The following is a 14,507-nucleotide window of genomic DNA, read 5'->3' on the forward strand; positions in this document are numbered from 1 at the left end:
TTGTTTATTCCTTACAGAAAACCATGGTAGGTGCTTCTAGGATTCTCATGAAACATTGACACCGCCTGACTTCTGCAAGCACCCAGCAGCAGCTCCAGAATAGAACTCAGGTTACCTCAAATTATGACTAACCCAGGTTACCTCAAATCATGACTAACCCAGGTTACCTCAAATCATGACTAACCCAGGTTATCTCAAATCATGACTAACCCAGGTTATCTCAAATCATGACTATCTTGTGCCTCTGGGCTTCCCAGTTTGCCTTTTTGGAGCCCTTCATTTCAAAATCTATGGTACTGTTCATCCAGAAATCTAGCCAAGCTCACAGACATGATCTATCACTTGCTTTGATTATAAATTATGTGTGCACACAAATGTAATAACTACCAGCTAAGCAGAAGCTCTAGTTTTAGAACCTGCTGGTCTTGAAGAAGAGCTACAGAGCAGAAATCAAAGTTCTAGAGGAGGCTAGTGCTTGCTTTTATCCACAATTTGTGCAATAATTTGTTTATCTCAGAAAGAACAAAACGCTTAGCCCATAGGCTGACTGCAGCCCCGGTGACCTTAAAATGTAGCTCTTGTAATTCTCATTAGTACATTAAGAACAGACACACCCATCACACCCCTGAGTGTATGGAATTACCTGCCACAATGGGGGATCCTGGAGCATCTTCTAATCTTGACTGCTTTAGGGCAACAGCACTCCCATCGGGTGTCTCTAAATGTAAACAGCAGTGTCACGAACCATTTGTGTGTGTACTTCTTTCCTGTCCTACGTATCTTGTCCTCTTTTTTGTCTGTGGACCTCACATGTATGTCCACCATGTCTGCGCCCTATGATGTAGGTCTTTCCACATCCCTCTCCCCAGCCAGATATTCTTGCACTTCCCAACACACCCCCTCTTGCACTCATAAACTCTAGAGAGAGAGAGAGAGAGGAAGAAAGACATACACAGAGAGACAGATACACAAACACACATGCACACATGACAGATACACACAGAGACAGACATATTCACATGGACACACATACACACATACAAATACACACACAGAAAGACACACAGACACACACATATACACATACAAATACACACACGGAAAGACACACAGACAGACACACACACATATACACATACAAATACACACACAGAAAGACACACAGACAGACACACACACATATACACATACAAATACACACACAGAAAGACACACAGACACACACACATATACACATACAAATACACACACAGAAAGACACACAGACAGACAAAGAGAGAGAGACAGAGACAGAGAGACAGAGGGACAGAGACAGATACACAAACACACATGCACACATGACAGATACACACAGAGACAGACACATTCACATGTGCACGCATACATACATACAAATACACAGAAAGACACAGACAGACAGACAGACAGACAGACACACACACACACACACACACACACACACACACACCAGCACATCCTACTAAGTCCAGTTAGTATTACATTTGCTTTCGTGCCTTTGGGGCTAACTCCTTGGGTTTGGGGTCTCATCACTGAAGTGTTTCTCCCTCCCTCAGCAGCCACTGACTGCCAGCAGTTCTTCACCTAGCGTGGACCATGTAAGGTTTCCCTGCACCTCTGCTGGGTGTCAGTTGGTGTGTTCTTTGCAGGTTTTGTGCAGACAGCCATGATGTGAAAGTTCACGGGAGCAATGTCTCTGCCCTGTCCTGAAGAAACTGTTACACAATGTTAGTCCCAGCCCTTGGGCTCTTAGACACAGTTCCAGCTCCAATTCCGTCAGGTTGCCTTGTCTTAGATGTAGGGGTTTCCTTGTAGCTGGCACATTTTGGGGCAGGTACCCCTGCAACCATTTGTTTTATGTGCTTCCCTGGCCCAGGGCCTCTTTTTGCCAGTTAGTGACTCTGATACAGCCCGGATGCACCTCATCTCCTTCTCGTTACTAATTACCAACTGTTGGCAGGTGGATGGAGCACGGCCTAAGAATCAAAGCGCTGCTGTCCACTGATGCCTGAAGGAAGACGTGGCCACAGGCATCCGTTTGATGCACTCAGTCATGTTTAGGAATTCTCTGCTTCACGAGGTACAGACTCGTTAGAGGCAGTGTTCTAAATAGAGCCAGGGCAGTGGACAACAAAAATACCCCCAGATGGCTGAAGCTCTGGGTTTGTTCGGGATTCCTCTATTCCTTTGGCCTCTATGGTTGTTTGTTTGTGTGTGTGTGTGTGTGTGTGTGTGTGTGTGTGTGTGTGTGTGTGTGTGTGTGTGTTTGGTTGGTTGTTTGGAGAGTTGGTCGGTTAGGTTTTAGTATCGGTACCGTGCTGTTTTGTTACTGTGTGGAGTTATTTGAAGCCAGGCACTGTGGTGCCTTCAGCTTTTCTCCTCCTCCTGCGTGGCTTTGCTTTTGTGGTTTAAGTCTTTTGTGTATCCCTATGACATCCTTATGAGCTCTCCTCCATTTCTCTGGAGAGTGTTACTGAAGTGTGTTGGGGACTGCCTGAATCACTGCACATTGCTTTTTGGTACCTTCTTCAACACTTGGTGCTAGGGGGGTGGGTACACACAGAGAAGAATGGAACCAGATCCTTAAATGTCACTCTATAAACATCAACGTGAAATGTACGAAAAGTGTCACTCTAGGATCTGAAATATTAAGACTGCTCAAGGAAAACACGGGGGAAAGGAAGCATTTCAAGAAATAGGATGGGGCAAGAATTCTATAAAGGACTCTCTCTGTAAAGAAGTCTGTGAGTTGCCTACAAAGTCATAGTGAGCATTGATATATGAGATCACATAAAATGTAAAGGCTTTTGCGTGGCAGAGGGAACCAGTAGCAGAATGGAGGGACAGCCTATATAATGAGAGAATATCTCTTTCAGTCCTCTATCCAACAGAGGACAAGTGTTTAGAAAAAATAAACAACTCCAAAATATATGCAAAAAAATCTAGTCAATAAATTAGCAAAGAATTGGACAGATGGTTTTCAAAAATTAAGCATGTATGGTCAATAAATATATTGGAAAAAACATGTGACAGCTTTAGTTATCGAAGAAATGCAAATTAAAAAACACACTGAAATTCTGCCTCACCTCAGTCACCAAGCAAACAGCATATACTGTGAGGACAGGATTGTGACCTTATACACTGTTGGCCAGACTGTAAATGTGTACAGCCACTGTGGAAATCAGTATGAAGATCCCTCAAAACACTAAGACCAGAGCTACCAGATGACACAGCTGTACCATTCCTGGGACTGTGTCCAAAGGAACCCAAGTCCAGAGACACCTGGCTACCCATTTGAGGCACCGTTCAAAATAACCAAGTCACAGAATGAGCCTACACGTTCATCAGCAAATGAATTAACTAAAAAACAAACATGGTAGTCAGCCCCAATGCAACCCTGCCCAAGCCCATCCAGAATTGGGCAAGAGTGTAAACCAACTGAGTAAGTTTGCCAGACCACCTCTCCTCTCTGTCAGGTCAGGCCCACTGACAGTCTCACGGCAGTGCGAGCTGCCCAGGCAAGTTCCCCGATCCCCCACACAGGACTCTCTGGAGTCACACAGTAGAGATGCTACCAGATGAGCCTCTCAGATGCTTGCCCTCAGCACCCCAACCCTCCGAGACAGAGGGGCAGCAGCATCCACCTTTGCAACCGCCAGGCATGTCATCTGGCCTCACCAGAAAGAGCCTCTCACATGCTCTGCCATACATGACAGTAGGCTCTGGATCTTGCACCCGTATCACTCTTCTGTGTTCAGACCCAGTTTAGAGCCATACTCGCTTGCTTTTTGGTTGCCAGTGAATTTAATCAACCCTGTCAAAAGTCAGTGCCAAATACCCCGAGGATTGACTTACAACTCTTCAGGCCTAGTCTGAAGCTAACCAGTCTTGGACACAAACAAAAACTTGCCCTCAGCACAGGCTGGTCAGGTGCACAACCAACGATACAAGTCCACATACACAAACCATGAAATGCCAAGACACGACTCCCCCCAAATACCACGAATTATAGAAACGTTTACCAAGGAGAATTATCTAGATGAATCCAATGGCAAGGAACTTTAAAAAAAAATCAACCTGATCAAAGAATTCAAGAAGTTTAAAGAGGGTGGGAACAAACGTGAACGAACTTAGAGAGGGAGGAAGAAACTCCTGCTGGAAACCCAAGAAAATACAAACGCACGCTGAAGGAGGTGACAAGGACAGTTCAGAATCCATGAGTGACTTCGATAAAAAGATAGAAATACTGAAGAAAATTCAAGTGGAAATGAAATTGGCATTGAAAAAAATCAACTACCCAATCAGAAATCTCACAGTGAATAGCGATTGGGTAGGTGGAATCAAGAGAAAATACTGGGACCAGAAGATCACGCCAATCAAAGAATAGGATTACTTTTTTAAAACATGCATGAAAGAAACATGTGTGCACGGTGATTTTTTTTAATCTGGAATAATCTGAAAAAAATGGCCCAGATTAATTACACTTTTTTTTTTCTGATAAAGAAAACAGAATTACTCAAGTACCTCTGTGTTCCGAGCTTTCTAGCTTGTGCTTTGAGCTACGGTTCCCCATGAATGGTTCGCAGTTCACAATCTAGAACACAAAATACAGACACACAAAATACAGCCTGTGTAGATGTACACAGTTAAAAAACAAGGCAGTGGTGTTGTACCGCCCTCTTAAAAGAATAAGCAATTGCTTTGTGCAAGTGTGATTTTAAGTCTGGAAAATTGAATGAATAATAAGTAGTACCTGGGGTTCATTTTTCTCTACTTCCGGGCGCTCCAAGGAAGACAGACTGCTGGACGAATGAGGACTTTGGAATTCTGAGTATTAGAGAAAACAATTCCCACTGAGTAAACAGATCAAGAGACTAATTCACATAGCACTCTGTGGTGGTTCTGTGTATCGGATCTCCTCGTTAAAGGAGAGGGGACGGTCCTAAACAAAAGTGCCATGTCTCTCAGCGCATGCATGCTTGTTGGGTTTCTGTGTCCGTAGATAAATGAATGGCCAGTTCCCCCAGCAGCCTCTATGGCTCACATCCGTTCTGTGCATCCGTTCCATGCATCCATTCTGCACATCTGTACTTCTCTCTCCTCAGACTTAAGTTGCCTCCTTATTTCCTTTCCCTTTCCTGTATGTAACGACTTGATACAGTCGCACATCATTCACCGATTATCACAAATTAATCGGACTCCGCCTATCATTCACCACCTACCAAACTTGTTCACCCAAAAATGTAAGGTCCCCATGCTTTGATGGACATCTTCACTTCCCCACCCACATGTATACATTTTATTTTCTGCTTCTGTGATTTTGAATTTTGTAGTTTCTACGTGTTTGGGTAAAAGATCATACAATGCCTCTTGACTTGGTTCATGTCATAATGAAACACCCTATAGGTCCATCCTCTCCACAAAAGGCAAAACTTCCTTTTTATAGAACATGGGATGGAGTCCTGTGCCCACCGCAGTTTTTGTCAACCACCCAACTTATTAATACGCACTTATGTTGTTCCACCAACTTACTATGGGTTAGGTTAATGACAATGAACACCTTCTCATAGATTTGGTGGACATTTGGGTGTTTTGTCCATTTTTGATTCCTCTTCACGCTGAAACTGAGAGTTTCTTAGAAGTTTTAACTATCAACACCTAACCAGTTCTATGCAAACCTCTGCTCTGTCAGTTGTCAGGCATGCCCTGCAGTATAGCAGTGCGTCGATGGGGTTCTTGCTTACGTCTACGTCATATCTAGAAAGTCATTGGCAAGGTCAGTGTCAGGGAGCTGGTTCCCTATGCTTGCCTACTTGTCCCCTTCGTCCCCTTTGTCCCCTTTGCTCCTCAGAGTTGCTTCTATTTTCATGTCATATGTACGTATAATTTTATGTATCTATAAGGTCTAGGACCCACAAATAAGGAAAAACGTTTAGGGCCTGGAGAGATGGTTCAGTAATTAAGAGCACCGGCAGCTCTTCCAGTGGTCCCCAGTTTGATTGCCAGCACCCCCATGGCAGCTCACAATCATGGTTTATTTCCCTTGCAGGGATTTTGACACCCTCTTCTGGCCTTCATGGGGACCAGGCACACACATGGTGTACATGTATACACGCAGCAAAAACACCCACATAAAAATAAAAATTTGGTATTTGTTGCAGACTCGTTTTAATCTGATTAGCTCCAATTGCATCCATTGCCAGAAAATGACAGGTAATTCCTCATAATTAAACACATTTCCTTGTGTAATACATTTTTTTAAAAAAATATTTTTTACATCCCAATTGCTGACCCATCTCCCCTTCACAGGGACCCTCTCAGGGTCCCTCCCCTTCTCCTCTGAGAGGGTAGGGTCCCCCTGGGTATCCCCCGGCCTTGGCATTATCAAGTCTTTAAAAAAGATCTACTTGATACATATGGGTGTTTGGTCGGCATGTATGTCCACACACCAGAAGACGGCATTGGAGTTCATGGAACTGCTGTTGTTGAAGTTGTAAGTCACAGTGTGAGTTGTGGGGATTGGATCCAGGATCCCTGGAAGAGCATTCAGTGATCTTAGCAGCTGAGTCATTTTTGTGGCCCCTGCCACATTTTTTGTCCCTCTGTGGGACAACTAGTTTAGCTCTGTAATATGGCTATTGTGATTCATGCTGCAATCGTTTCTAATGAGGCATTCAGTCCATTTTGACTTTTGTTCACAGTTTAAACCGAAGGTCTTAATTCTTTTGCATGTGGATATCTACTTTCCCTCAAACCACTCATTAAGCACACTTTCTTATCATTTACTTTAGCATCCTTGGCAAAGATCAGTCGATCACATGTGCGCTGTTTGTATTTGAACCAACCGACCTTTATTTTTTTATATACCAACTTTAATTTCTGGGGAGTTGCAATATGTTGAAATGAGGGAGGTTTGTCCCGAGACTCTGAGCTCAGCTCTTTCCCGCTATGGTAGTTTGAGATCTTCCAGGCTTCATACAAATTCTAGAATTTTTCTTTTACAGTGAAGAATGCATTTGGAAAGTTGATAAAGACTTCATGTAAACTGTTTGTTCTCTTGGGAGCTCTGATATCCTTAGACTATATCAGCTCTTCCAGTCCAGGGGATGAAAGGGCTCTCTGTGTATCCATACCTTCTTCTGTTAGTGTCTGTTTGCCCCTTCAGTGTGCAAAGCTTTCACTTCCTTAGTCTGCCCCCGTTGTTTATCCCGTCATAAACTGGATCGTTCTCTCACATCTTCCTTCAGGTAGTTCTTGGCTACAGTAGAAGCTGTGACAGATTTTTAAATAAACATGAATTGCACATCTTAGTGGAGAGTGGCGTTTTTATACATCAGAATCGTGCGGGTTGATTGGAGCCAACCACCTCTGTCAAGCCTCTCCAGCCCTACAGTCCTTCCCCAACTTCTAGCAGCCTCACTTCTACTGTCAAGAAGAATTTAGTTTCTACAGATGAGAAAGGACATGGTACTTGGTCTGTGTTTGGCTCACTTCACACGAATCCTCTCAGGTTCCATCCATTTTGACAAAAAAGGCGACAAGCCATTCTTCTGTGGCTCAACGGTAGGCTTCACACATGTGCTACATTTCTGCCACCTGAGCATCTTTCTGTGCAGGGCTCCCTGGACTGGTTCCATTTTTAGCAACTGTGTGGCACAGTACACCTCATCCTGAAGGTCCGTCTCTTTGGTGCCCTGATTTATTCCCTTGGGTTACATGCACAGCCGTGGGGCAGTTATGCCGTATGGTAAGGCTAGTGTTTGTAATCGGTCTCTGTAAGAGCTGCTCTAGTTTGCACGAACACCAATGGTATTAAGAGTCCCATTGGCCACATCCTTGCCAAAAGTATTTTGAAATACATCATCATAAATAGAGTGAGTTGGATTCTTGTTATAGCTAGCTTTGGTTTTTGGTTTGGTTTGGTGTGCTGTGTGCTAAAGATCAACCCAACATGTTATTCAAGTGCTCTCTCATTGGTCAGTAGCCCCTGCCACTCACTATAGGCCTGACACTGATTTCCTTAGTGGCTAATTCTATTGCACATTTCCCCCCTCTGAATCACCCTAGCGTCTTGCATCCCTAGGATGAAAACAACTTTATAACGGTAAAAAAAAAACTTTGATATGTTGAATTAACTTGATTTACTACCATATTGAGCATTCATGTATATCATCGGGCATTCTGTCCTGCAGATTGTTGTGTCCTTACAGTTTGGTAACAGAGCAGTGCTGTTACCAATGCAGGTTAACAGGTCGCAATGGTGACTCGGTGAGTTAAAAATGCTTGCTATGCAAGCCTGAAGACCCAGGTCTGGATTCCTAGACCCCACGTAAAGAGCAGATGTAGCACAAACATCTGTAAATGTGCTACTGTGCCCATAAGAGATATAGGAGGGATACCCGGGCAGGAGACTCTCCCAAAATTCGAGGGCCAGCTTAGCCCAGTTTCTGCAGCAGTCACAATGAGAGGGCAAGACCTGATGCCAGCTATCTGACCAGCCTGTATGCATGCAAATTAAAGTAAAAAGCAATTGAAAAGGACACTGCATGTCAACTGCTGACCTACACATGCAAGAATACACACATGAACACACACACCACACATATATGCACACACATGCACGCACACACGCACACACACACACACACACACACACACACACACACACCATTTTTTAAAAGGAATTAGAAAAAAATTCCCATTTTTAGCTTTATAAAATAGTTTGAGGACTTATAATTCTTATAAAATTCAGTAAAAGTCCAAGAGTAGAGTTATCCGAGGCTTTAGAAGGAAACAGTTTAATTATTGCTTCAATCCCTGTGCTTGCTACATATGGATCAATTTTGGTAGAAAGCATGTCCAGAGATTTGCCTGCTTCTTTTAAGCCTCTAACTTGTTGATAGTTTTTTACATGCTTATGTGTAATAATCTGTATTTCTGTGGTATTGGTTATTATGCACACATCACAGATTGCATGAGTTATCCTCTTCTGTTGATTAGCATAGCTGTTTTTATCTTTCTAAAATACCACTTTCACTGCCTTTTTGATATGTTTTTGTTCCTATTTTAATTATCTGTCCATTGTGAGCTCGGTTTTCTTATGACCTTGATTGAGATGCAATGCTGGGCTATTTTAAACATTTTTTTAAAAAACAAGTGCTAATTGCTGTAGACTCTCTTCCTTTTAAAAAAGATTTTTGTAAAGAAACAGTTTAGACAGAAAGCCATTGAAGAAAACTCTTAAAATTGTGGTAAAGGGGGCTGGAGAGTTGCCTCGGTGGTTAAGAGCCCTGGCAGCTCTTCCAGAGGACCTGGGTTCAATTCCCAGCACCCACATGGCAGCTCACACTTCCAGGGGATCTGGCATCCTCACACAGACAGACATGCAGGCCAAACCCCAATGCACATAAAATAAAAATAAATATCATTTTATAGTTGTGATAAGGATGCTGAAGTGTGTAGCTCTTCGCGGTTGGTGACCTCTGGCAGGGGTGGGGTAGGGAAAGGACTTAGTTTCTTTAAGAGGCTGGTCATTAGAAGTTTGACCCCGCTCCAATGAGTATATGGGCGACACAAATAGGATCTGGTTTTTTTTCCCTTGTTTATCTTTTGTTCTGGAGGAGGTGGTGGGCATTGGGGTAGAGAGCTTGGAAGACTGGAATCAGGTAGCATTATGTGGAATTTCCAAATAATCAATAAAAACATTAAGTTTAAAAAAGAAAATGGCAGAAAAGATTTTTATGACCACGAAAATGTCTTATGTGTCCTTCACCTTTATTGAATAAATCAATTATTAAAAGAAAAAAATTTTTGCCTGTCTGTATGTGGATGACTGATTCCCACAGAGGCCAGAAGAGTGCGCCAGAATCCTTGAAACTGAAGTTAAAGGTGGCTGTGAGCCACCGCGTGGGTGTTGGGAATGACCCTGGGTCTTCCTCAGAACTCCAAGAGTGTCCTCAACTGCAGAGACAGCCCCTGCCCCAGAGCTCCCTCTCTCCTGCATCCCACATGTTAGTTTTGACATGTTAGTTTCTCCTTTAGTTTCTTTCAATATTTAATTTTCTTTCTCATGGTTTAGGGTGCCTTCAAAAAGTCTGTTGTGGGGTTGGGGATTTAGCTCAGTGGTAGAGCACTTGCCTAGCAAGCGCAAGGCCCTGGGTTCTGTCCCCAGCTCGGGGGGGGGGGGGGGACGGGGGGAGAGGAAGGAGTCTGTTGGTTAAGACACAACCAGCACACCTGAGCCATTCCCATCTGAGAGGCTCCCTGTAAGGGAACCAGAACCTACAGAGACCACTGCTGTGTCTGCGAGAGAACGTCAGAGTCTTGCTCTTTAAAAAATAATGACGACGATGATTGAGTACAAGAATTAAACAGACGTATGAGGAAAATGTATCCAAGTCTTAACTAGACTGTCTCCAAACTGAATCTAACAGTGATTGAGAAATCAAAATTCAAAACAAGAGAAAAAAATTTAGCAAAGTGACTGCAACTTTGAAACACAAACAGAAAGGCTTAAAATGGCCAATTAAATAATGATCCCAAGAGGTAGATCTCTAGCAGCGGCGTGGATCAAGACGATGCCTGAGATGGGTTATGGCGTGAACTACACGCAGGGCTCTCCCTCTGTGGTCCTTGTGTCTCCTGACAGCGGTGCATGGTTAGATGATGACAGCAGCAGAATCTGGGCATAGGTAGCAGGAACACTGGTGATCGATCTTCCTTCCTTGAGCCTCTGGGCCCAGCAGTGAGACTACCGTGAAAGCGAGTCGAAATTCCTCTTGAAGCCCCTCCCTGCATATTCACCCAGAGGTGGGGTTTTTAGCTGGAATGGATGGAGTTATTTAAGAATCCTCCAGAAACTCCTGAAGATGTGGCAGCAGGGGAAACTAGGTGTCCTCTCCCTACCCTGTCAGTAGCAGGTGCCTAGGCTCAGCACAAGATTGAGAGGAGACAGCAGCTATTCCACTGTCTCGGCACAAGCCTACATACAGCCGGCAACACCCTTTATCCTCGAGCACACTGATCTCCCAGCCCAGAGGCAGTCGGTCTCTTGGCCCCACCATGAAGCTCACCTCTCCAGTGTAGACCATCTGTCTCTCCTGTCTTCTTTGTGGAGGAGCTGGGTTCTGAGCCCCTACGTTCAGGCATCTCGAATCTTAAGACACCAGGGAAAGGCCCGATTCTTTTTTGTATATTCGTTTTAATTTTAATGAATTGGTTTGTTCCAACGGTTTTCGGTAACATTCTGGGGTTTCTCTTTGTATAAAGTGATATTTCAACCATTCCTTTTATTTCTGTCTTGATGATTGCTCTGGCAAGGGCTTCTGGGACTGTACTGAGTCGAACGGCACAGTAGACACCTTGCCAAGTTCTTCTGGATTCTGCCAAAACCTTTTCATCCCTTTATGTGACATGAGATCTAAGCTTCTCACTCATAACCTTTAATAGCAGAGGCATAGCCCATCTATATCTAATTTTTGAGAGTTTTTTTAATCTTAAAAGGATGTAGACTTTCTCCAATACTCTTCTGAATCTACTGCAATTATGAATTTTATGCCCTTGTTGTTACTTTAGTCACTACAATGCCACTTACCAATTTTCATAAGTTGAATCATCCTTGCATTCTGGGGGTGGGGAGGAATCTCACAATTACGACACATGATGTGCTGTTGAAGTCAGTATAACAGTGTCTTGCTCTTTTTATTGCTATCATTCAGCACCGTGACTGAGAGCAGCTTGGAGAGGAAAGGGTTACACATCACATGTGTGTCGTCAAAGGGAAGTCAAGGCAGGCAGAAAATCAGGGCGGAAACCCAAGTCAGGAACCTGGCGGTATTAACTGAAGGAGGAGCCATGTGGGAACACTGCTTGGTTTGTCTGTCCCTTGTGGCTCGTACACCCCGCTTTCCTACGCTATTCAGGACTACCTGCCCAGGGCTTGCACCACCCACAGGGATCTGGGGCCCTCTCACACAACCGTTATTTAAGAAACAGCCCTAGAGACTTAGAGAGAATCTGATGGAGGCATTTTCTTAACTGAGGTCCCCCTTCCTAGACGACTGTAGCCTGTGTCAAGCTGACATAAAAACTAGCCAGCACACCAGTGGAGTATCACCATCTATGTTCTTTAGGGGTCATCATCTGTAATTTCTTTTTTTAAAACCATTCCCCTATCTAGCTTGGATATTGAAGAGCTTTTGGGCTCACAAGATGTGTTCTGTAGTATTATCTCCTCTTCAGTTTTTGAAGCTTGGGAAATTCTGTCATAAATTCTTTAACTGCCAGGTACAGTTCATGCTTCTCTCATTGGGAACTCCGATTACTGCTTCTCATTTGTGGCTGACTTTGTTCTGTGACTACGAAAAATTGAGTGGTTGAAACAAAAGCACGGGTCAGAAAGCAAGACTACCATCAACCAGTTCTTTTAGAAGTTTACGATCCTTTCGGTTGGTCGCCATTTGTGTTTCCCTGTCTTGGAGAGGAGTGCCAGACTCTCATGGACAAGCCGAGCTCAAGCACCAGAGCAAAGATAGAATTCAGCATCACCCATAGTCTGCGAGTGGAAACATTAAACAGAGAAAGCATCGCAATGTCGCTCATTCAAAGATTTCTACATTTTCCTCAGAGCCAGGGCGTAGCTTAATGAATGACGGTGACAAGATTGATGGCTTGAGTTCAGTCCCCAGAACCCACATGGAAAGAGAGAACCAATTCCTGCAGGTTGTCCTCTGATCTCCATAAGGATGCTGTCATACACACACACACACACACACACACACACACACACACACACACACACACAATTTCTAAAATCAAAATGCAGTTTCTTTCATAGACCATACCCCAAAATACATTTTTTATACTATAAACTAACTGAAAACCAAGTACCTATTTTCTGTGTAGATGCCTCAGGCGTTAACAGCACAGAACTTTCTCGTAGTTTTGTCTCAGAAATGTTTAGAGGAGTGGAATTGTTTCTCCTGGGGATGCCTTTCCATAGTGGTGTTAGCTCGGCCTAAGACGTAACAGTCTTATTAAATGTTGATATTCACAACACTCAACCATAATGGCAAAAACTCCCACGATATTTTCAATAGCCTTTAAGAAGACTAAGCATTGGGTTTGCTGGATTAAAGAACAAATACTAGGACCCCGACATCTCCCAAACTGGAAGAACACTAAAGTAAAATCTTAACTGGTAGCTACATCCGGGTGCCTCCAAAGTGAGGTGCAGGTCAGAGCAACAGGGACAGAGGAACTCAACAGAGAAGCAAATCCTCAACTCCCACCTACAAGCTACCCAATCAGAAAGGCAGGGGCCAGCACCTAGCAAGCCACCCTGGTCGCTCTGCTGACCTTATGGGGGTTTGGCCGGCTCCTAATCACTGCCAGTTCTTATAAATAAATATACAGTGGGCCCGTTAAGTTTCCAGTCTAAGGCAGTTTTCTGACCTGCTGCCGTGGTGATTCTATGGTTCAAAGAATACAGCCCTCATCTTTCCCTTAACAGAAAACATTCTCTAGTCCTTGCCCCAGATTACTTCCTTGCAATCCGATGCAATGGATGGGAAAGTCAGCCTGACACCCTCACTGAAAACCCAGCACAGAATTCTTGTTCATTGTGTGGTTTAAATGTATCAGGTTTGATTCTGTGGAGTTTCTTGGGGCTTGGTGAAAACCGAAGTTGTAGTTATTTGAATGTCTTCTTTGGGTGTGTTTACCATGGATAACTCCTTATTTCAGGCTGCACTATTCAACAAAACATTAAAAAGAGCTGCCAATATCCACAGATTTTTTCCCACCCATGAATTCAACAAATTATGGATCAAAACTATTCAGGAAAATAATTTGACTATGCCAAATAGATTCAGATCAATATTTTGGTTATAGTAGTATATATTATTATATGTACATAATAAATAATTTGGAACAGTGACTGGGTAGCGTGACCCTGAGTTGAGTATTATGTGGTCTAATGGTGATCAGGTCCACAGGTCATAGATAGATACCGTGCTATTTGAGGAGCCATGTGGTGGTCTATGGCTTTCGGAATCCAGGCTGTATACTGGAACCAACTGCCCAGAGATAACAAAGGACACGTATCAAAGGCTATCCTGACTCACAGGTTTAGCCTATGAGCTACGAAATAAAACAGACAGAGGTGGTGCTGGAAAACCAACCTCATTCTACTTCTACAAAAGCAGGTAGGGTACTCTTAGAATTCTAGCAACTACTTTTTTTTAAATCTTTATTAACTTGAGTATTTCTTATTTACATTTCGATTGTTATTCCCCTTCCCAGTTTCCAGGCCAACATCCCCCTAACCCTTCCCCCTCCCCTTCTATATAGGCTACCCCTCCTCATCCTCCCCCCATTACCGCCCTCCCCCCAACAATCATGTTCACTAGGGGTTCAGTCTTGGCAGAATCAAGGGCTTCCCCTTCCACTGGAGCTCTTACTAGGTTATTCATTGCTACCTATGAGGTTGG

General features: G+C 43.6%; 1 protein-coding gene across 1 annotated transcript in view; it reads right to left on the minus strand.

The window, feature by feature from the left end:
- The window catches only part of Sycp2l (synaptonemal complex protein 2-like), a 52,594-nt gene that overhangs the window by 4,570 nt on the left and 33,517 nt on the right, over positions 1-14,507 (minus strand). The window contains 5 exon segments of the mRNA XM_039096438.2: positions 644-718; positions 4,543-4,612; positions 4,772-4,845; positions 11,091-11,173; positions 12,900-13,033. Of these exon segments, the coding sequence (XP_038952366.2) occupies positions 644-718; positions 4,543-4,612; positions 4,772-4,845; positions 11,091-11,173; positions 12,900-13,033 (436 nt within the window).

This window comes from Rattus norvegicus, chromosome 17, assembly GCF_036323735.1.
Source record: "Rattus norvegicus strain BN/NHsdMcwi chromosome 17, GRCr8, whole genome shotgun sequence".
In the NCBI taxonomy this organism is placed as follows: domain Eukaryota; kingdom Metazoa; phylum Chordata; class Mammalia; order Rodentia; family Muridae; genus Rattus; species Rattus norvegicus.